Genomic DNA, 24,579 nt, shown 5'->3' with positions numbered 1-24,579 from the left:
CCCTAGTTCCGGACTCCCACACCATTGGGAACATTCCTTCTGAATCTACCCTGTCTAACCCTGTTAGAATTTTATAAGTTTCTATGAGTTCCCCTCTCACTCTTCGAAACTCCAGTGAATATAATCCTATCTGATTTAGCCTCTTTTAGTTTGTCAGGCCTGCCATACCTGAAATCAGCTGGGTAAACCTTCGCTATACTCCTTTATAGCAAGGACATCCTTACTCAGATAAGGACACCAAAACGGCACACAATACTCTAGGTGTGGTCTCACCAATGCCTTATATAATTGTACTTTAACTTTACATCGTAGTCTGTTATTTGAGACCTTGTCAACAACCTTCTAAAAGTCTAAATAAAGGCACTGGTTCTCCTCAGTCAACAGTACTAGTTACGTTCTCAAAAAATCCCAATACAAATACCTTTTGGAAATCCGTGCTGACTTTGTTGATTGTACCACTGCCTTCCAAATGCTAAGTTATGAAATCCTTGATAATAGACTCCAGCATCTTCTTACAGCGCTCTCAAACTCTTTATCATTTATAGGACTCTGGTGCAGATGCCTTGGAATTAAACTTGTCCTGCCCACACGGCATGGGAGAAAGAGGAATGGGCCTGGCTTGTGGACAGGTACATCAGTTTTGATCTCTTTTGCATTCCATTAAAACCATATGCTGCTGTTTGGCAATACGTCCACCGTAATTTCAGCATGACTTGTCTGGTGTGTCTGAATAGTGGATCGGGATGCCCAGCCATCCAATCATTCAGTTCCTGGGATGGCCTGCGGGTGGGGGGGAATGCGGAGTGGGGGGTTGGGAGGGGGGGGTGGGATAGTGGAGGGAGGTGGCGGGAGATAGGAAGCATCAGTAGAAGAGAGAGGAAGCCCTGTAGTAAATTGAGAATTTTAAAGAAGCACAATTCAAAATGGATGTTTTGCTGGCGAGGGGAGACCCATCACAGTATTCCCCAATACCAGCGTGCCACCATTGCCAGACCCACTGCCGAATGCATCACATTTGTGTAAATGTGAGTTCATCCATTTTGGTAGGAATAACAGCAAAATGGACTATTATTTAAATGGTAAAAAATTGCAGCATGCTGCTGTGCAGAGGGACCTGGGTGTCCTTGTGCAGGAATCTCAAGGAGTTGGTTTGCAGGTGCAGTAGGTAATTAAGAAGGCAAATGGAATTTTGTCCTTCATTGCTAGAGGGATGGAGTTTAAAAACAGCGAAGTTATGTTACAGCAATGCAAGGTGCTGGTGAGGCCACATCTGGAGTATTGTGTATAGTTTTGGTCTCCTTGCTTGAGAAAGGATATACTGGCACTGGAGATGGTGCAGAGGAGAATTACCAGGTTGATTCCAGAGTTGAGAGGGTTGGCTTATGAGGAGAGACTGAGTAGATTGGGGCTGTACTCATTGGAATTCAGAAGAATGAAGGGAGATCTTATAGAAACACATAAGGTTATGAAGGGAAAAGATAGGATCGAAGCAGGGAAGTTGTTTATACTGGTGGTTGAATCTAGAACTCGGGGGCATAGCCTCAAAATAAGGAGAAGCAGATTTAGGACTGAGTTGAGGAGGAACTTCTTCACACAAAGGGTTGTGAATCTGTGGAATTGTCTGCCCAGTGAAGCAGTTGAGGCTGCCTCATTGAATGTTTTTAAGGCAAGAATAGATAGATTTTTGAACAATAAAGGAATTAAGATTATGGTGAGCGGGCAGATAAGTGGAGCTGAGTCCACAAAAAGATCAGCCATGATCTTATTGAATGGCGGAGCTGGCTCGAGAGGCCGGATGGTCTACTCCTGCTCCTACTTCTTATGTTCTCATGCCACAGATGTCTGCTGTTGGCATTTAAAAAAAGGACCACCTCTTAACTGGATAAAAGCAAATTACTGCGGCTGCTGGAATCTGAAACCAAAAGAGAAAACGCTGAAAAATCTCAGCAGGTCTGGCAGCACCTGTAAGGAGAGAAAAGAGCTGATGTTTCAAGTCCAGACAACCCTTTGTCAAAGCTAAAAGGCATAGAAATTGGGAGATATTTATACTGCAGGAGGAGGGAATGAAAGATGAGTCATAGCCACAGAGACCAGGGGAAAAGAGTAATAGCTATCCACTGAGAGAATAAAGGGAGTGAATGGCCAAACAGCAGAGAAACTGTAAGCTGTGACAGATGGAGATGTGGGGATGGGGTTTGCAGAAATGGGACAGAGTTGGAATTTAGAAAAGGGGAACTGGGGGGAGAAAAGGTAAGGGAAGGGGGGTGAAGTAGGGGGAAAGAGTGGGGAGGGGGGAAGAAAAACAAAGAAAGACGATAAAGTAATAAAAGGCAGAGAGCTGGAAAATATTAAATAAAATAAAATGAAAACAAAGGAGGCCAAGGTGGGGTAGAGCTAATCATCTGAATTTGTTGAATTCGATGTTGTGACCAGAAGATGAGATACCGTTCCTCCAGTTTGTGTTGAGTTTCACTGGAACATTGCAGTAGGCCAAGGACAGACATGTGGGCATGGGAGCAGGATCGCGTGTTAAAATGCAAGCAACCGGAAGGTCAGAATCCTGATTGCACACAGACCGAAGGTGCTCAGCAAAGTGATCACCCAGTCTACGTTTGGTTTCTCCGGTATAGAGGAGATCACACGGGGAGCAGCAAATGCAATAGACCAAACTGAAAGAGGCGCAAGCGAAACACTGCTAGAAAGAGTGTTTTTAGACCTTGGATGGTGAGCATAGAAAAAGTAAAAGGGCAGGTATTACACCTTCTGCAATTGCATGGAAAGGTGCCATGAGTGACGGGAGAGGTGTTGGGTATAGTGGAGGAGTGGACTAGGTTATCCCAGAGGGAACAGTCTCTGTGGAGTGCTGACAGAGGAAGTTAAGGAAAGATGTATTTGGTGGTGGCATCATGCTGGAGCTGGTGGAAATGGTGGAGGATTATGCTTTGCACGCAGAGGCTGGTGGGGTGAAATGTGAGAACAAGGGGGACTCTATCATCATTCTAGGAGGGAGGGGAGGGGGTGAGGGTCGTGGCGTGGGAGATGGACTACACACTGTTGAGGACCCTGTCGACAAGTGTAGATGGGAATTCACAGTTGAGGAAAAAGGAGCATGTGTTAGAAGCATCACTTTGGAAAGTGGCAACATCAGAACAAATGCAACGGGGACGAAGGAGCTGAGAGAAAGGGACAGAGTCGTGAAGAGCTGTAATTCGGATAGCTGTGGGAGTCAGTGAGCTTGTAATATCCTCACTCAGAACAATCTTCATCCTAGTCTCAAATTTAAGAACTTACATTAAGCATCATTTAAATAAAAGAGAAATTCTTATGCCCTTTTATTAACCTTTTGGGTCTTATTTGAAAGTATTTCGATGAGTGATAATTGCCAGCAACAAGCTATTCCATGTTTTATCTGAAGACAGAAACTAGTTATCCCTATCAATGACCTCCTCTAATCACATCCTGTCCCATCACCTTCTTTTCCGATAATCCCATTGTACATTTATCAGCTTCCTTCAACCCTGTGCTGTGTCCTCTTTCAGTGTGAATCTCGGCATTCCAACGTCATCCCTGCCTCTTCAAATATCACTGGAAAATCTGAAGAACAGCTCCCTTTAATGGTTTCAATTTTCACCCTTCATCTGCTGACTGTTCAGGCCTCACTATTTTTGCCTGGAGTAAGCTTTCATACCTCCATTGCTGAAGGCACCTCCAAGGCACTTGCTGGTAGATTTTCCCTGTAAGAGCTGCTCAGTGTGGCTAATGTGCTTACCCACTCCCCAGTGGTCAGAAAGCAGGTCCACTCCACTTTGGGGCCCAGCCTTGTTAACATAGTGTAATGGCCACTATAAATGCCACGGGAAAATCATCACTATATCGACCTATGGGTTTCGTGGAGCATGAGCTGCCTTGTTGAACGAGCAGAAGTTCGCCCAGTCGGAAACCACCAGCAGGACTTTCTAAGCCTGCAACTTTACCCAGAATGAAGTAGGAGGTTCCGAGGTGAAGGCTTACCTGATTGGATGCCACGGGAACAGCCTTTTCCCTTGGTCCACAATGAAGGGTGTTGGTGATGGGAAGATGACTGAGTTACTACACATAAGATCAGGGAGCTGACAGGAGAAAATGAGTGCCCTGGGGTGGCCCACTGACTCTGAGCCACCACTGCCTCAGGGGCACTGGCCGGCCTATGAGCAGCAAGACAGTAGGCCAGGAGGACGGGACAGGGTGGTGGAAGGGGGCCCACCTTGGCATCAGCTCTCATTCTCTCTTCCTGGTCCCACAAAAATCAAATCTTCTGGCTCCACAAAACTCAACTCATGCTGGCCTGATGGGCTTTTCGTCGGCTGGGGGCAGGAAGTGATACTGGGCAGTGTGTGCGTGTAGTGCATGTTTCTCTCAATGCTGTCTGAAGTGGAAGCAGAGGTTCTACATATGGCCTCGATTCATATATAACAGGATCCAAAGTGAGGATAATAGGAACTGCCACATCGTCAGCAGAAAGGGGGCTATAAACCATTCCCCATCAGGACAAAAGCCTCAAATTTACCCTTGGGCTTACTCTTGTGTACCGAACACTTTTAAGGTGTGATTTTTCCATCCCACCCCACACGGGAAACATAGCAGCTAGGACGCAGCCCATGCAAAGGTCAGTTGTTCATGAACCACTGACGCCTCCACTTATGGAAGCTTCTCTTTCCTCTTTTCTTGCACTTGTAGCCCATTTCGGTGACAGAATCTTTTTTAGGCCATTCTCCTCTCAGCCCCAGTCAGTAGCATCTCTCTCTGGGATCAATCATTCAGACGCTCAGCGTCAGTACAATTGCAGAACTCCATACGCCGATGCCACAATGAGCTGACTTCACCCAACAGCACAAAGCCAGCTGACTTGCATATTTTTCTGACAGCTTGTGCGTCACTAATGATGATGTGGGGAGACAGACAAAATCTCATGATTCAGTCAGTCTGGCTGTCTGCAGAGCACAAGTTCAATGAGAGGCAGGAGCATCAGAACAAGATGAGGGGGAGGCGGCACAGGATCAGTTGCAGCAGGGGTTGCAAGAAAAGGTTTTTTTTTAGTTGAGACATCATTTTCGTCACTTACTTCCAACACCACAAGTGCCCTTTTGTGCTGGACAGCAACAATGTTGATGTATTCGGCAACTTGGGAAACACTTCAGGCATTTGCGGGCGGCACGGTGGCACAGTGTTTAGCACTGTTGCCTCACAGCGCCAGGGACTCGCATTCAATTCCTGGTACGGGTCACAGTCTGTGCAAAGTCTGCACATTCTCCCAAGTCTTTACGTGGGTTCCCTCCAGGTGCTCCGATTTCCTCCCACAGTCCAATGGTGTACAGTTGGATGGACTGGCCAAGCTAAATTGACCCTAGAATCAGAGGTATTAGCAGAGTAAATGAGTGGGTTTACGAGAATAGGACCTGGATGGGATTGTGATCCGTACAGACACGATGGGCTGAATGGCCTCCTTCTATACTGTAGGGATTCTGTGATTCTATGATTTTTCATTAGTGATATGGGGAATGAGTCAAGGGCATTCACGATCAGGTTATCAATGCTTCTCATGTTCAGTGGTATGACTTGTTTGAACAGGAAAGGCTGCCAGTTCAGACATCATATGGCTAAAAGGGTGGAACAGTGGCACAGTGGTTAGCACTGCTGCCTCACAGCGCCAGAGACCCGGGTTCAATTCCAGCCATGGGTCACTGTCTGTGTGGAGCCTGCACATTCTCCCCATGTCTGTATAGGTTTCCTCCACGTGCTCCGGTTTCCTCCCATACTCCAAAGATGCACAGGCTAAGTGTGCTAAAATTGCTCCTTAGTGTCAGGGAAATTAGCAGGATAAATACATGAGATTGTGGGGATAGGACCTGGTTGGGATTGTTATCGGTGCAGGCTCGATGGGCTGAATGGCCTCCTCCTGCGCTGTAGGGATTCTATGGTTCTACGAATTGTACCCCCAAAAAGCATTCTGCAGGACATCCTTAGTTCAGCCAGCGTGAGGTTACTTTGTATCGCACACTAAACATTCTGCGACCTCTCTGTGGGGAAATTGCTAATGAATTCAGGATTAGAGACACGTAATGCCCACCGGAAAGTGGATTGAGATTCAACAACTCTTTTCACGTGAAACCCTTGCACCCAGGGAATCTAGCGAACGCTCATCCCATCCATCTAGGTTAGTTTTGACACCAAATCCGAAATGTAAAACAGCAACAGCTTGCATTTACACAGCACTTTTAACGTAGTACGGCTGCCAAGACACTTCACAGGAGTGTTATCAAACAAAATCTGATCCCAAGCCAAATGAGAAAATAGGACAGATGACCAAAGGTTTGGTCAGAGATAAGTTTTAAGAAGTGTCTTAACAGAGGAGAGAATCTTTTTATTTATTTATTAGTGTCACAAGCAGGCTTACATTAACATTGTAATGAAGTTACTGTGAAAATCTCCTAGTTGCCACACTCTGCCGCCTGTTCAGATGCACTGAGGGAGAATTTAGCATGGCCAATGCACCTAACCACTACATTTTTCGGACTGTGGGAGGATACCGGAGGAAACCCACGCAGACACAGGGAGAACATGCAGACTCCGCACAGACTGTGACCCAAGCCAGGAATAGAATCTGGGCCCCTGGTGCCGTGAGGCCACAGTAAAAAGTCTGACAACACCAGGTTTTAGTCCAACCTATTTATTTGATAATATACTCACTAGCTTTCGGGGTTGTTCCGCACACATGAGGACGGTCTCAACAGGGATCCTGGGTTCATGTCGCACTATCTGTAACCCCCATGACTTGCCTGGGTTTGCAAAACCTCACTTACTGTGAGGCAGCAGTGCTAACCACTGTACCACCAAGACTGAGAGAAGCGAAGATGTTTATGGAGGGAATTACAAAGTTGAGGGCTGCCTGGCAGCTATGGGGGCGGGGGGGGGCGGTGGCAGTTAAAATGGGATGCTCAGGAGGGCAGAATTGGAGGAACATGTGATCTCGGAGCTTTTAGGTGAAAGAGTCATTGAAGTCTACAGCAGAGGAAAAGGCCCTTCAGTTCAACAAGTCTGCACCAGTCAAAGACAAACCATCCAACTATTGCAACCCCATTTTTCAGCACTTAGTCTCTAGCCTTGTATGCCTTGGCATTGCAAGTGCATATCTTAGTACTTCTAAATGTTATGAGGACCTCTGCCTCCACCACCCTTTCGGGCAGTGAGTTCCAGACTCCCACCAGGGCGGAATTAGAAATAAAAGTCCAAGGGTCGATCCTTGGAGGGCCCCAAAGGGAAAAGTGGAGGAACAGGAAGAGAAACTAACGCAGATGTTTCTTTGGTTATGAAGGGATAGATAAGCATCGATTCAGGCAAGGGCTTTCCCATCCTCCTGGACCATGGAAGAGATACGGTGGGTGAAGATGGTGTGGGCAATCCAGTCGAAGGCTGGAGTTAGGTCAAGAAGGGTGAGGAAGTGAAAAAGATTATAGCACTTTTCATGACCACACAGAATCCCAAAACACCTTAAAACCCAATGAAGTACTTTTTAATTGTGGTCACTGCTGTCATGTAGGAAATGTAAAGTTTATTTATTAGTGTCACAAGTAGGCTTACACTATCACTGCAATGAAGTTACTGTGAAAATCCCCTAATCGCCACACTCCGGCACCAGATACACTGAGGGAGAATTTAGCATGGCCAATGCACCTAACCAACACATCTTTCGGACTGTGGAAGGAAACTGGAGCACCCGGAGGAAAACCACGCAGACATGAGGAGAATGTGCAAACTCCACACAGACAGTGATCCAAGCCGGGAATCGAGCCCAGGCCCCTGGCACTGTGAGGCAGCAGTGTTAACTGCTGTGTCACGTACCACCTTCAAGTTGTAGCCAAAATGCAGCGTAAGCTCCCACAAGCAACAACAAAATAATAGCCAAAGCAACCTGTTTTTGTGATGTTTATTAAGGGATGAATATTGGTCAGGACACTGGGCATAACTCCCTTGCTGCAAGAGTTGATACATTCAGTTGAGAGGGCACGTGTAAATTCAGATTAATGTTTCATTCTAAAGATGGAAGGGATAATTTACTCTGGTCAGTGCCGTGTATGACCTCATCTGTGACAGAACTGCTGTAGGGAAGTGAACACTGCAAAAAGTCTTACAACATCAGGTTAAAATCCAACAGGTTTATTTCGAATCATGAGCTTTCAGAGTGAGTCACCTGAGGAAGGAGCAGCACTCCGAAAGCTCGTGATTCCAAACAAGCCTGTTGGACTTTAACCTAGTGTTGCGAGACTTCTTACCAAAATTGGTGGAAAGGCAAATTGTGCGGAGGGTGGGGAGAGTCTACAGAAGGATCTAGATAGGCTGGGCGAATTACTTACGTGGAGAAAAACTGCAGCAGGCGACGGTGCAGAGGGACCTCGGGGTCCTTGTGCATGAGTCGCAAAAACCCAGCTTGCAGGTGCAGCAGGTGGTCAGGAAGGCGAATGGGATGCTGGCCTTCATCGCGAGGGGGATTGAATATAAAAGTAGGGAGGTCTTGCTGCGGCTGTATAGGGCATTGGTGAGGCCGCAGCTGGAGTACTGTGTGCAGTTTTGGGCGCCGTACTTACGCAAGGATATTTTAGCCTTGGAGGGAGTGCAGAGGAGGTTTACTAGGCTGATGCCGGAGTTGAGGGGGTTGAGCTATGAGGAGAGGCTGAATAGATTAGGCTTGTACTCGTTAGAGTTTAGAAGAATGAGGGGAGATCTCATTGAGACGTATAAGATGATGAATGGGATGGATAGGATAGAGGTGGAGAGACTCTTCCCTCTCAGAAAGGATAGTAGGACTAGGGGGCACAGCCTCAAGATAAAGGGGGGGAGGTTTAGAATGGAGTTGAGGAGGAACTTCTTCACTCAAAGGGTGGTGAATCTCTGGAATTCTCTGCCTGTTGAAGTGGTGGAGGCTGCCTCGCTAAATATTTTTAAGACGCGGGTTGATGGGTTTTTGATGAGAGAGGGCATTAAGGGTTATGGGGAGAGGGCGGGAATGTGGAACTGAGCCACGACAGATCAGCCATGATCTTATTGAATGGCGGGGCAGGCTCGAAGGGCTAGTTGGCCTACTCCTGCTCCTATTTCTTATGTTCTTATGTTACTGTGCCCACCCCAGTCTAAAGCCGGCATCTCCACATCACAGGAAATGAAAACCTAGCTGGAGAAATTCAAACAACATTTTCTAGGAAACAAGAAGAGAAAGGCTCAGCAGGTCATACAGCATCTGTGGAGAGAGAATAGATCCAACGTTTCAAATCAGGATGACTCTTTGTCAGCTCACGAAGGGTCATCCTGAATTGAAATGTTGGCTCTATTCTCTCGCCACTGTCAGACCTGCTGATTTTTTTCCAGCATTTTGTTTCAGATTCCGGCATCCACAGTATTTTGCTTTTATTCATGTTCCGAGAAAAGTGGGAATGGGAAGCGGCAGCACATTCAAGAGCTTTGGAGAGGAAGGGAAGGGGGTTGAAGGTTGGGGGGGTGGGGAATGGCAGTTTGAAGAACAAGATGGGGTCAAGGTAAATAAGCACACTGCTTTTGTTTATCAATTTTGTATTGTTTTGAAAGGGCTTCCATTGGCTAAGAACCAGCATCTTAATGCTGCTGGGGCTGTATTAACACAACAGAGGCTCCCTCAGCACGGCACCAGCTAAATGAGGAAACTTCTCCATGGAATTCCTAGGGTTAATTAATATTTATATTGGCAGTCCAGCTCTAATGTCAGCTACACTTTGCTAAATTGTGCCATTACTATCTACGAGTCTGATACAAGAACATCTTCAAGGTTCCTATTGTGTTTGTGTGGAATGTTTTCTGATAGATTTGCTGATGCGGGAACAGCAAGAGCACTTTAAGAGAAACAGAATTCATTCCAGGGAGTGTTTTTTGAGATGTGTCAGCCTGAGAGGTCCTATCCAAATATTATTAGGTTATATAAATATGGCAAAACCCTGGGATGTCTCTGGACAGTTGATAATTACAACCTTAATTGATGACAGACTAGATCAGCTCATTTGAAAAGAAACAACTGGACGTTTTAGTTATTTAGAAAATTGGAGGAAGAATTGTTGTTGAGTTTAAGTTCTGTCAAACAGCTAACTTATTAGCGAATGAGCATTTGGAAGAAGCGTTCAGTACAAGCTGTTTGGTTCATAAGAATTTTGCACAGCTTATCCTCGGAATAATTCACTTTTAGCTGTTGTGAGTGAAATAATGGGGGGGTGGGGGGGGAGGGTTTGGGTGGCGGGGGGGGGGGGGGGGGGGGTGGCGGGGGGGGGGGCGAGGGGGGCGAGGGGATGGGGGGGCGTTGTAGGGGGGAGGGGAGCGCGATGGCCTCGTGCTATTATTGCTAGGCCATTAATCCTGAAACTCAGCTAATGTTCTGGGAACACAAGTTCGAATCCCAGCGCTGCAGATGGTGGAATTTGAATTCAGTTAAACATACCTGGAATTAAAAGCCTACTGATGACCACAAAACTATTGTCGGAAAAAATCCACCTCGTTCACTTATGTCCTTTCGGGAAGGAAATTTGCCATTCTCACCCGGTCTGGACACAGCAATGCGGTTCACTCTGAACTACCCTCCAAGAGCAAGTAGGGATGGGCAATGAATGCTGACCAGCCAGTGATGCTCATGGCCCGTGAATGAATTAAGAAAAATACAAATTTCACGTGGATTCATGTAATCTACGTTTTAATATATCGGCAGTCAGATCTTTCCTTAGAAATACATATATTTAGAATAATAGGAACGCACAATGAATGGTTTAAAATTTAAGATGTCAGGTCTGAGTTTTTTTTTAAAGTATTTTAATATATGTAAACACGATAGGACTGAAATATTTTTTGAGTGCCATTCACTATTGCAAATGCTGGCTTGCAGAATTAATGTATTATTGATGTAATATTAGACTTTTGCTGGAATTCTACTGCCTCGCACCCCCCCCCCCCCACCCTGCCAAAAATCGGGGGCAAGGCCATAAAATACTGGCCAGTGTGAGAGGAAGAAGAAGATTTTCTTCAACGAGCTTTAAATTGGCTGCCAAAAATTTCTGAACACATCTGTTTCATTTGAATGAACCCAAATGTTTTGATCGGTTCTCCCAGTCGCTTCGATAGATGAGACTTCAGCAAAAAAAAAGACCAGTTTACAGGCTAGGTTGATGTCTCGTGTGTGACGTTAAGCTAAGTTTCAATTTGCATAACCAATTACAAGTACTGCCTGCAAACTCAGATGAATGGGGGATAGATGGAAGCTTTGTGGCATTGTGCCACACTTACTTATCTTGTAGTCATTTGATTCCGTTCTCTTCAAAATATAAGTTTAAGTGCAACAAGTAGGCTTACATTAACACTGCAATGAAGTTATTGTGAAAATCCCCTAATCACCACACTCGGGCACACTGTACGGGTGCACTGAGGGAGAAGTTAGCACAGCCAGTGCGCCTAACCAGCACTTCTCTCAAGCTGTGGGAGTAAACCCAGAGGAAATCCACGCAGACGTGAGGAGAATATGCAGACCTCGCACGGACAGTGACCCAAGTTGGGAACCGAACCTGGGTCCATGGCACTGTGTGGCAGCAATGCTAACCACTGTGCCACCATGCCTTCCAAAAGCTGAAATCGCTTGTATGACAGAGATTTGTGCGTCTATCCAAGGTTGCCCCTCCCCCCACCCTCACGTATTGGGGTTCAGCCGTGAGGTTGGAGTTCAGATTGCCTCCATTTCTAAGTTTGGGATGCCCCAGGTTGCAGGTTCCCATTCTCTGTTGTCTGTAGAGTACTCTTTTTGTATGTATGAATCTTCCACCTGAAGCACACGCCTGATGCAGCAAGTTGAGCTCTGATGAGTATGCTCTCGACGCGAGGTGCGCAGAGTATTTTGCAGGAATTTGTGTTGTCCTGCCACCTGAGGTTGCACATAGATCTCAGACAGCAAAGTTAGAATGTTTCCAGTTCCTCCATGTGATGCTGCTATTTTGTCCAAGTCTCGCATCCTATAGAAGCGATGTAAGAACCACTGTGCGACAGACTTTGATCGCTGTTCTGAGACAAATTCCATGCTCTTTCCAACTTCTGTGAGCAAGCCTGCCAAACACTGAGCGTGATTCTACCAGGCGGTGTTTGATTTTGTCATTCAGAGCAGAGTTACTACTCAGCTTGACAAGGGAGGACCAGTAAAGGAGGACCAAGGGACTGATTAAGAAGGAGAAAATCAAGTATGACAGCAAGTTTGCATAAAAACTGACAGTAAAAGTTTCTAGAGGTACGTGAAGAGAAAAAGATTGCTGAAGGCAGTCAGAAACAGGGGAATTTATCATGGGGAAGAAGGAAATGGCTGACCATTTGTTTAAATACATATTTTAGTTCTGTCTTCACAAAGGAGGACCCTAATAACATTTTTATTGTATATATGGGAAATTAGTAGGAAATTCTTCTGCAAAAATTTTTTAGCATTTTGTAAACAAACGGCTATTCAAAGCATTGCACCATCCTTCACACAATATATAAAACTTGTTTAGATGGCCAACATGTGATATAGGAATAGCTAGCTCCTCATTTACTGCAATCATTTGATTTGATTTGATTTGATTTATTATTGTCACATGTATTAACATACAGTGAAGAGTATTGTTTTTTGCGCACTATATAGACAAAACATACCGTTCATAGAGAAGGAAAGGAGAGGGTGCAGAATGTAGTGTTACAGTCATGGCTAGGGTGTAGAGAAAGATCAGCTTAGTGTGGGATAGATCCATTCAAAAGTCTAATATTTATCCGGAACATACTCCAATTCATTTCTACTCTTGTTGGATATGTCATGCCCAAGGTGAATGGCACAGCTGCATTATGTACACATTGGTCAGTATTACGCAGTTAAGTGTTCGGTAAATACCTGTTCCACTGAACATTCTGCACATGCATGTTGCCAAACTGAAGTCACACCAGCTTGAATTGAAGTGAGCAGTAGGATTGGAGGATGGAAGGGATTTTGTTATGGTTCTACACCATTTTGAATGGAAGTAGCCTATATTGTGCTGATCCTTTTCTACACCCTAGCTATGACTTCTGCACTTTCTCCTTTCCTTCTCCCGTATGTACTCTATGAATGGTATGTTTTGGCTGTGTAGCACGCAAGAAACCACGCTTTCACTGTATTACAATACATAGAATTATCATAGAATCATAGATTCCCTACACAATCTCACCCAGGCCCTATCCCCATAACCCCATGCATTTACCTTATCTAATCTCCCTGATACTAAAGGGCAATTTAGCATGGCCAGTCAACCTAACCAGCACATTTTTGGACTGTGGGAGGAAACTGGAGCACCCAGAGGAAACCCACACAGATATGGGGAGAATGTGCAAACTCCACCCAAACAGTCACCCATGGCTTCCCCATGCAGCAGTGGAGGTCTTGGTCACAGAGGTGGATGGGAGGATCACAAGATCTTACAGTACAGAAAGAGGCCATTCAGCCCATCAAGTCTGGACCAATCACAATCCCACCCAAGCTTTATCCCCCATAACCCCATGTATTTACCCTAGCTAGTCCCCCTGATACCAACAGACAATTTAGCATGGCCAATTCACGTAACCCACATATGTTGGCAAGTGTGAAGTTGTCCACTTTGGTAGGAAAAATGGTAGGAAGGACTATTACTTACATGGTGAAAAACTGCAGCATGCGACGGTGCAGACGGACCTTGGGGTCCTTGTGCATGAGTCGCAAAAACCCAGCCTGCAGGTGCAGCAGGTGGTCAGGAAGGCGAATGGGATGCTGGCCTTCATAGTGAGGGGGATTGAATATAAAAGTAGGGAGGTCTTGCTGCAACTGTATAGGGCACTGGTGAGGCCGCAGCTGGAGTACTGTGTGCAGTTTTGGTTGCCGCACTTACACAAGGATATTTTGGCCTTGGAAGGAGTGCAGAGGAGGTTTACTAGGCTGATACCGGAGTTGAGGGAGTTGAACTATGAGGAGAGGCTGAATAAACTAGGCTTGTACTCATTAGAGTTTAGAAGAATGAGGGGAGATCTCATTGAGACATATAAGATGATGAATGGGATGGATAGGATAGAGGTGGAGAGGCTCTTCCCGCTCAGAAAGGACAGTAGGACTAGAGGGCACAGCCTCAAGATAAAGGGGGGGCAGTTTAGAACGGAGTTGAGGAGGAACTTCTTCACTCAAAGGGTGGTGAATCTCTGGAATTCTCTGCCCGTTGAAGTGGTGGAGGCTGCCTCGCTAAATATTTTTAAGACACGGGTTGATGGGTTTTTGATAAGAGAGGGGATTAAGGGTTATGGGGAGAGGGCGGGAAAGTGGAACTGAGACACGACAGATCAGCCATGATCTTATTGAATGGCGGGGCAGGCTCTAAGGGCTAGATGGCCTACTCCTGCTCCTATTTCTTATGTTCTTATCTTTGGACTGTGGGAGGAAACCCAAGGAGACATGGGTAGAATGTGCAAAATCCACATGGACATTGACCCAAGCCAGGAATCGAACCCAGGTCCCTGGTGCTGTGTGGCAGCGCACTAACCATCGTGCCACCCTTTTGACAATAATAAATTAAATCAAATCCAAAAATTCAAATTTAGAAAACTTTGTTACACCTTTTGATTCACAGCCAGTTGGAATTATAATGTTTATTGTTAGTTATTTTGTCAGGTGCACAAATCAAAATGTAAGTTTCTGAATAAATGGCAACATATTTTTGCATTCACCATTACCAGTATTATTTTGAGCTGTACAGATCCACGGTCCAAAGTGTAGGAGAGTGGAATTTTCTTTATGGTGTTTCATGATCCTGGGGATATTTCCTTGTTATGTTATGCAGGACCAGCATGGGCTACATTTTACGGTAGAGGGATGCCTCTTGTCTCCAGCAGGAATGTTGGCATCCACTTTGCTGTGGGTGGTAACCAAATTAGGTAACGGTGAGACTGAGGGACCGATTTTACTATCGTGAAAGCTTGCTAAGGTCAGGCATGAGCGTGATCCATGCCCGCCTCCGCGCCAGTTCCCCCTTTATCAAGGCCCAAAAATTGGGACTGTGCCTGAAATGGGCACGGCGGCCATTTAAATGCATTTGCATGTATTTAAATTAACTTAATGGGCTGCACACCCAACCTTATTGGCACTTTCCCCTTTACCAAAGCATTTGCCCATCTAGAATCGGCACGAAACAGACATGCTCCACAGAAATCTGATTTGGGCGCCAAGTTAGAGAGGAGGTAAGTGCCGAGCGTCCCATGGCTCTCTGCTTGAGATCAGTGAGGGGAGAGGGGTCCGCTGCCACTCTGTCTGAGATCAGTGAGGGGAAAGGGGATCCACTGCCACTCTCCCTGAGATCAGTGGAGGGAAGGGGTTTAAGACAAAAACATACAGTTCATAGAGTATGTGCGGGAGAAAGGAAAGGATAGGCTGCCGAATATAGACGTAATTACAGATAGAGTGAAGGGAAAGATCAGGTTAATATAGGATAGGTCCATTCAAATGTCTGATGGTCGCAAAGAAGAAGCAGTTCTTGAGTCGGATGGGATGTCTTCTCAGACTTGTGTATCATTTTCCTGATGGAAGAAGTCAGAAGAGAATATGTCTGGGGTGTGTGGAGTCCTTAATCATGCTGGCTGCTTTTCCAAGGCAGCGGGAAGTGTAAACGCAGTCAATAAATGCGAGGTTGGTTTGCGTGATGGACTGGGTTAAGTCCACAATCCTCTGTAGTTTCTTGCGACCTTGGTCAGAGCAGGAGCCATTTCAAGCTGTGATACATCCGGAAAGGCTGCTTTCTCTAGTGCATCTGTAAAAATTGTGAGATTCGTAGTGGATATGCTGAATTTTCTTAGCCTCCTGAAAAAGTAAAGGCATTGGTGGGCTTTCTTAACTATAGTGTCAGCATGGAGAGACCAGGACAGGTTGTTGGTGACCTGAACACCTGGAAACTTGAAGCTCACAACCATTTCCACTTCATCACCATTGATGTAGACTGGGGCATGTCCTCCACTACACTTCCTGAAGTCATGACTATCTCTTTTGATTTGCTGACATTGAGGGAGATATTATTGTCATTGCACCATTTCATCAGATTCTCTATCTCTTTTCCATGAGATCATGTTTCAACGTACATTACAGTAATGTATCACCCATGATATCATAGTGCCTACGCTTTCAGAGATATTTCTGTTCTCTATCTAACACGCAGTTTTCCCTTCCTAAGGGAAAGGCGAAACATAAAGGAACATAACAGTTGGCAAAATCTTGTTCTCTGATGTGGTGCCATAAAGTCAAAACCAACGTTGTAAAGTCCAAACAGGATGTCAATTTATAAGCGTGGTAAGGGCCTGTTCACCATAACTCAAACGTCATAAAGTCAAGGACTGCCTGGACAGTCTATGGTACCTTGCACTTGTTAGAACCTGGAAATTGCAGCAAAGCCCAGTGTTCTGGCATTTTGGCTGGCTTGACTTGTATCAGAGTTAACGTAGTTGTGGGCCTTGGCAAAAAGAGTGTGTGTTACCTCCTGGATGTATTTATGCATGGAAGCTTGAGGGATCCTGTAGAGATCCCCAGTAGAGCCCTGGAAAGTGCCTGTAGGACAGCATGCTAAATGCACACACCTTGTCCACACCTCAACTGTGCTGCACACCATATTGGTTAAGGCACCAAATAATTACTGAGAGTACCCACTAAAACTGGGTTGGGGCCCATTGCTTATGTCTAATGACCATTTCAGGCTCCTTTTGCACAATTAGTTTGTGACTGACTGCAACAAGCGCTCACCATTGCATGGTGGTGATTGCTGGGTACTGTGCAGTGATCCAAGATGGAAGGCTGTGCATCTAGAAACAGCAGTGGGCTATTCAGGTCTGGTTCTGTGGCTCAGTTAGACCCTGGCTGACCTAACTGAACAGCCAATGAAGATGGGAATCTGTGCTGCTCTTCTACCATCTCCATCTCTTACCATCGCTGAATACTCACTGTAAAGACTCACATATGAATAAATGGCACTTGAGCAAAGACTTGGAGGGTGATAAGTGTAGAAGCAATTGTAACCAAGAAAAAATCCAAGCTTTCAAGAAAAAAAATTGGCAAGAGAAGAAAGGAGAGCTTTAGTGTCTTTTCCTTCTTACTAGGACAAAGATGAAAGACGTTACTATTTTAAAAAGGCTTTAATATCTAAATAGATAATTCAGAGCAACTGATCTGTGCCAATCAGTATTAGCTACAGTAGGCATGTAGTCCTATTACCGCTGTAAATTCCATTATAAATGGAGGCTGATTCATTCGGCTTATTCTGTACACAAGAAAAATGTAATTGCATTAGATGATATTATTACGGCTCTGCTGTTTGCTGCTGTGATCTGAGGATCAAATAATGAGATGGTTACAGTGCCTTCAGTGTCGCACGCGGTGCAGGCAGATTGGCAGCATTAAGCTGTGCCAGTCTCTCTGCACAGCTTTATCAGATTAGTTTCTCATCTCGTTCTGTAACTGACCCATTTGAACAGGATCCAAAGCTGGTGCGAAACATCTGCCGTTGGGTACGACAAGCTGTTAAGATTCCCTTCTTTGCCAAGCTGACCCCGAACGTCACAGACATTGTAAACATAGCGATGGCAGCTCAGGAAGGTAAGAGGCTGTAGCAGGGACTGAATAGCGCGGGGATCCAAAATGCTGGGCGCAGAACAAATGTTGTTCCCCTCATTCTTTTCCACAGTTTGCTTTCATAACCCTTGCAGTTCGTTTAAATACTTCCATTTTTTAAAAAAACACACCTTTTATTTGGTTCTTCTTTGATCACCCCCCCCCCCTCCTGTGTCACTAACTTTGAAATGATTGCTGTCGCCCGTTCTTTAGCGATTAACCTTTTGACTTGGATTGTATCGTATCTTTCGATGGATTGGAATTTAATTAACTTGCTGCCTTTCTCTCACAGGTGGTGCAGATGGTGTTACAGCGACCAATACAGTCTCGGGGCTGATCGGGGTACTCGCAGACGGCACACCAGTGCCTGCTGTTGGTCGAGATAAGCGAACCACATATGGTGGCGTGTCGGGTAGGTATTGCCCTTGTCGCTGTGCAGCGTTTCCTCTGAGATGGGTGCAAGGTGGGGAGGTCCTTGTAGCAATCTATAATATCATCTCTACCAATGTTCAAACCTTGCTTACTTCTGGTCAACACAGCTTATAGTCATGACAGAGGGAGGAGATTGACTGTGAAATGCCTATTTGTTCAGTAGCACAATATTGTAGTAAATTGGATGAGGAAGAGTCATTGTAGAAAAGTACTCTGAAGACTCTGTGGCGGAGATGTATGTTAGTGTCCTTTTACGTTTTTACTTAGCGTACTTATTAGAAATACAAATGACGTGGACTTTGCCTTTGCTGTATATATTTTGAGCCAAAAGAATTATTATCGTCATCCGTCTGCATTGATTTCTGTTAAAGTGCCAAAAACTTCTTGCACCTCATTGCATTTACTTCCATTGAACTACTTTGGTTATTTTTACAAGATAACCATTACTGGAGATTATATACGGATAAATATCTAAATTCAGATAAATGATTAGAGGTTGTACTTCTTCGGGTTACGGAGTAGATGAATGCAAAAGTGGGAATCAAAAAGTATCTAATAAAAGTCGACCAGGTAAATCTCCCGCTGCACAAGCAGAAAATACTGGCAATGTCAATCAGCATCTTTATTAACGCTGTCACATATGCTTTATTTCTTTTACAAAAGAGGCATATTTCCTTGCTGATTTCCAGTTTGTGTGTTAATTTTCCTAACCCCCACCCCGCCAATGTTCCTCCCCACACCTCCCCCATACCATTTCTCTGCGATGTGATCAGTTTCCCCCTGCGAGCCGGCCACTGGATATTTCCTACCTGGCTCAGGCTGTACAGGAACAAAAAAACCAACATGTGTTAATTATTCTCCTGCTTCGGATGGGGCCAGAACGCAAGTTTACTATTCAAAAAAAAAATCCGTGGGTGTGAATAAAATGAAGCAAAAAAAAAGTGAAAATATGTTATTTAAGCAAAGCTTATCCCTCCCCTCTTCCCCCTCCTTCCACCACAAGCTTAGTGCTGTTAGTGGAGGTGCGTTAAGCTGTGACAATCGATCGGAAGTTGGTCGTTGCCTGCCCAACGCAAACAATCAGTGCTCTGGTGTGCCTGATGAGAGGGGAGCAGACAACGGAAAGTGCCAAGCACTGGCTTTGAAGTACCGTACAGCCACGGCTTGGCATTTTCCACAGGGTGCAAGTTTATGAGATGCATTATTTTACACTGGGGGCTTCCTGCTGTTTTCCAGGCCGGTTTTGTATTTACTGATTGTCTCAAAAAAATGAGGCAGTGATTTAAGTCTTTGAACCGCATTGTCGCCATCCCTCCTGTAGAATAAACATTAGTCAGCATATTAAAAAAAATCAAATATAGATACTGTATTTCACTGTCATGGCATGCTTGTTGCTGCTTAATGTAGCAGCACGTCTCAGTTAGTTGTTGTAACAGCTGGTCACATTATAGACTTACACGGGGCCAGGGTATTGTACATCAAATTAATTTAAAAAAAAACAGCAAGAATCAAGATCTCAGTACTGTCAAGATTTCATTTTTATTTTTAAATATTTTCCAAAGGCCAGACCTTTAAATCTCAGGGGTTACATCAAGTACTGAGCTGTGAATTTAACCATAGGGTAACTGCTAATGATAAGGAGACATTCCAAGATGAGGACGCTGTAACACAGTCATTGGATTAGGCTATCAATCACCCAAGTCCTTGGGGAACAGGAAAGGAGACAAAATAGAGAAAGGAAAATTAGGACAGGTGAGCATGACCGGAATGCAATTCTTTACGAGCTTTTGTCTGATAACTACGCTACATTCAGCAGCTTTTAAAAATTCAACACTGCTGGGAATTTTTAAGAGTTGTCATTTCGACTGTACCCTGTTTATAGATTAAGAAAGTGAATGATCGCAATTAATGGGATGGAAGTGGAATTTAACCGAGCTTTCTTCTTGTTGCAAAACGAGACACTTTGGGACGACTGTTTCAGCTGGTGTTTAAACAAATTTCCAGAAAGATTCAAGGCATGTACGCCAGGAGCTAAATATTGACAATCACGCTCTGGCAAGCAAAATGGAGCTCACTGAATTAACACAGTTCACGTCCCTGCATTCATGCTGCAACCCAAGCATGAAGCTATTATCTCACAACATTAAATTGAAACCCATGCGTGATCTTTCCCTTGAGTTTGGTACGACTACGGACGAAATGGTTTGGTTACACCGTCCGTCTGCATTAGGGATTTATCAAGCACCTTAGGCCGTGGACATGTGCGAATTAATTTTTTTTTAAGACCAAATGATTTCCGATTTTTATCGCTTCTATTCCCTGTTTAAAAAAAATACAGGTAATCTTTTGCACGGCACGTCCAGTTTTTGTGGAGGCAAGAGGAAAATAAAAACAGCTGATTCGTTTAACGTACTTTGCCTTGGGATATTATTGTTACATCTTTCTGAAGTCTTCAGCTTTAGCTGTGAAGATCACAGTCAGCACGTCTTTCAGGAGTGAGCTGGGGCGGCACGGTGGCACAGTGGTTAGCACTGCTGACTCACAGTGCCAGGGAGCCAGGTTCAATTCCCGGCTTGGGTGACTGTCTGTGTGGAGTTTGTGCATTCTCCCCATGTCTACGTGAGTTTCCTCTGAGTCCTCCGGTTTCCTCCCACAGTCCAAAGATGTGTGGGTTAAGTGGATTGGCCGTGCTAAATTGCCCCTTAGTGTCAGGGGGACTAGCTAGGGTAAATGCATGGGGTTATGGGGATAGGGTCTGGATGGGATTGTGATCAGTGCAGACTCAATGGGCCAAATGGCCTCCTTCTGCACTGTATGATTCTATATAAAGGGGGTCTTCCAAGGCATATGCTAAGAGAGTACCTGGATAATAACTGAATATTTAAAATCAATCCATTTCTCTGCACATATTCTGCAGATAATATGAAATCTCGTGTTACAGAATACATATTCAATATGATGGGTCATTCAGTTGATTCATAGAACTCCTATAGTGCAGATGGAAACCATTCTGCCCATCAAGTCTGCACTGATTCTCTGACAGAGCATCTTACCTAGGTCCTCTCCTCCAGCCTATCTCTGTAACCCCACACTTTCATCATGGCGAATCCCCCTAACCTACACATCTTGGGACACTGAGGGACAACTCAGCATGGCTAATCCACCTAACCTACACGTCTTTCAGATTGTGGGAGGAAACCGGAGCACCATGGAGGAAACCCACGCAGACACGAGGAGAAAGTGCAAGCTCCTCAAAGACAGTCGCCCGAGGCTGGAATCGAACCTGGGTCCTTGGCGCTGTGAGGCGGTGGTGCTAGCCACTGTGCCACCCCATTTCTTATTTCGCCCATCCATGAACACAATTATCTGTAGATTTGATTAAAACACTCTTGAATAGCTTACAAATCAGGTCCAGTATAAATGTCCTAATCTTCATGCTAAAAGTAACCCATTTATTATCAGTTACTTTTCATCCATTGGTACATCACAAAGCTGCAAATAGCATACCATGCCTGAATATATGGAGCAAGACTCAAACTTATAACTCACAAATCCGGCCAGAATTCTCCGGTCTTGCTACCGCTGCCGGTGAGAATGGAAAATATGATGCTCGGACAAATCTCCATTTACTGCAGCAGGGCTGGAGAATCCCAGCCGTGGGTGAGGTTGGAGACTTCTAGTGTGAAAAAGAGAACCCATTGAGATAGTTAAGCCAACAATGATACCTGAAAACTGTTTGGCACGTTTGCCCTTTTTGTTTTAGCACTGCCCATCCCTTCCTACGGGTGGCAGAGTGGTTAGCACTGCTGCTTCACAATGCCAGGGATCCGGGTTCAATTCTGCCTCAGGTCACTGTCTGTGTAGAGTTTGCACATTCTCCCCATGTCTGCGTGGGGTTTCCTCCAGGCGCTCCAGCTTCCTCCTTGCTGATTAGGTTGACTGGCCATACTAAATTAACCCTTAGTGACAGAGGGGATTAGCAAGATAAATAGGTGGAGTTGCGGGGGGGTAGGGCTTGGGTGGGATTGTGGTCAGTGCAGACTCGATGGGCAGAATGGCCTCCTTCTGCACTGTAGGGATTCTATGATTCTAAATGAGACACTTGCATTTACACTTCCACTGTTCTTCACGATCAGAAAACAGGACAATTCCTCGCACGTCACAGCTGCCATGAATACCAACTTCCAATTTTGCCTTGCTCTCCAGATGGCTCAGCAGGGACTAGTTTACTTGATCCCTATGGGGAATTTCAGCATGAATGTCAGTTGAGAATAGGATTCAGACTCTATTTTATAATCCAAAGCTTGAGTGATATAGCCATTAGTCTCTTAGCACATTTTATTTAATGTTCCTTTTATGACTGAAAGAAATGGAAATACAATTTTCCTTCTAGTTTAGTCAGCGTAACAATGTGCAAATTATGAATTTTATTAAGTCTCTAAAGTAAGGTTCACCATCAACGCTTAATGGTGCACAGAATTGCTTACTTTATCTGCCTTCATTATTATTTCCATTCCACCTGCAAAAAATCTCTCCCCCTTTCTAAATGTATCGACTTGTACGAGGGCATTTTCATTCATGCTTCGTACTTCATCAAAGTGACTACTCTTCATGTGTGAGACAGTGTGTGTCTAGGGAGTACCATAGATGAACATGATCTGGTCCTCATGACACGAGCACTGAATGGTTATGAGGAGTGGCATATTTTCCCCTCTCCGCCCGAAGGACACTGGTGAGCAGTAGCATTCCTACCGGACCCTGGTTGAAATCGGTTTGCCTCAGAACTAGTCACGGACTTGACCATGAACTGAACCCAGAATTATAATGTAGCGTCTTCCATCAGAATACTTATCTGGGACTTGTATATATAGATTTATTTAGAATTCATTGCATGGAAACAAATCATTTAGCTCACATGAACATTCGCCTGCCCTACTTTAGCTCATCCCATCAACATATTCTTCTATTCCTTTCTCAGGGGGAATCATTTAGCTCAGTTGGCTGGGTGGCTGTTTCATGCTGTAGAGTGATGCCAACAGTGCAGGTTCAATTCCCGTACTGGCTGAGGTTATTCATGGGCAGCACAATGGTTAGCATTGCTGCATCACAGCGCCAGGGACCCGGGTTCAATTCCGACTTGGGTCACTGTCTGTGTGGAGTTTGCACATTCTCCCCATGTCTGCATGGGTTTCCTCCGGATGCTCCCGTTTCCTCCCACATTCTGAAAGACGCGCTGGTTAGGTGCATTGACCTGAACAGGCACCGGAGTGTGGCGACTAGGGGAATTTCACAGTAACTTCATTGCATTGTTAATGTAAGCCTTACTTGTGACTAATAAATAAACGTCTACTTTGAAAGCCTGCCTTCTCAACCTTGCCACTCGCATGATGTATGGTGATCCTCAGGTCAAATTTCCACCAGTCAGCTCTCCCCTTCAAAGAGGAAAGCACCCTGTTATCATCTGGGACGATTGCGACTTTACCTTTCTCCATCATTTACTCTGTAGTATATACATGCACCTTATATGCACCAATGGCTCCTTGTGCTAGTGAGGTCCAAACTCTAACCACTCTTTGGATAAAAAAAGTTTCTCCTGAATTGGATTTATTAGTGACCATCTTCCAGTTATGAGTCCCAAGTTTTAAACTCCCCACAAGTGGAAAAATGTCCGTTTTAACAAAATCTTTCATAATCTTAAAGATCTTTATTCAGTGACCCCCACTCAGCAACCTCCTAGGGCTATACTTCCAACACTTTCATTAGAAACTTCCCATGGCATGTTAATCCCCGTAAATTCCTGACTTGGAAACAATCAGATATTTAGTGCCATACTCCTTTTATTGTGCCAATCTTGCGGAAGTTAGATATGATGACAAGGGAATTAATGTTCAAAATTGCTAACCCACTGTTTACCCGTGTTTAGTACTGATATGACTTTCAAAAATTGGATTAATAAAGATTAGCAAAATATGAATTCAAGAAGGATGCAGCTGCACAGTCCAATAGAAACATGAATATTTCCCTCCTGTTTCAGCTAAAGTTATTGAATTAAAGAATTGGAGCTTGTAAATGAGCCAGCACAGCAGATGCAGGTACAAAGATCACAGACGAGTTTATTTGTCTCCTGTGGATGGGTGTTGGGCCCATTTATGGTTATGTTGCCCGAGAGGAGGAGGAGGGAAAAACAACCTAGGAATGCAAAACCATGTGAAACACATGTCTCGCGCTAAATTTGACCACAGGAATAAATCCATAGCAACTGGGTCAGTTCCCTAACTGAGGATTGACAAGGAAAGCTGAGCTTGCCAGGGAAGCTGCGAGCGAGTTGCGCTGTCTGATTTGTGAAGGCTCGGAGGAACAGTTAAACACCCGCAATGAACTACTAACGGCAATGAAGGTCCCCAACATCAAGGCCACTGAGCCTTTCCGTGTGTTCACATCGCAGGGGGTAA

The 24,579-nt window shown here is 44.9% G+C and overlaps 1 protein-coding gene across 1 annotated transcript in view; it reads left to right on the top strand.

The window, feature by feature from the left end:
* LOC145347633 (dihydropyrimidine dehydrogenase [NADP(+)]-like) overlaps window positions 1-24,579 on the top strand; it is a 710,299-nt gene that overhangs the window by 542,543 nt on the left and 143,177 nt on the right. The window contains exons 16-18 of the mRNA XM_080195279.1: window positions 546-629; window positions 17,560-17,680; window positions 17,988-18,107. Of these exons, the coding sequence (XP_080051405.1) occupies window positions 546-629; window positions 17,560-17,680; window positions 17,988-18,107 (325 nt within the window). The remainder of the gene's footprint in view (window positions 1-545; window positions 630-17,559; window positions 17,681-17,987; window positions 18,108-24,579) is intronic.

This window comes from Carcharhinus amblyrhynchos, chromosome 9 (genome assembly GCF_965287045.1).
Source record: "Carcharhinus amblyrhynchos chromosome 9, sCarAmb.v2.hapA, whole genome shotgun sequence".
NCBI lineage: Eukaryota > Metazoa > Chordata > Chondrichthyes > Carcharhiniformes > Carcharhinidae > Carcharhinus > Carcharhinus amblyrhynchos.
The sequence above is the reverse complement of the archived record's forward strand: the minus strand, read 5'-3'. Positions and strand labels throughout refer to the sequence as shown.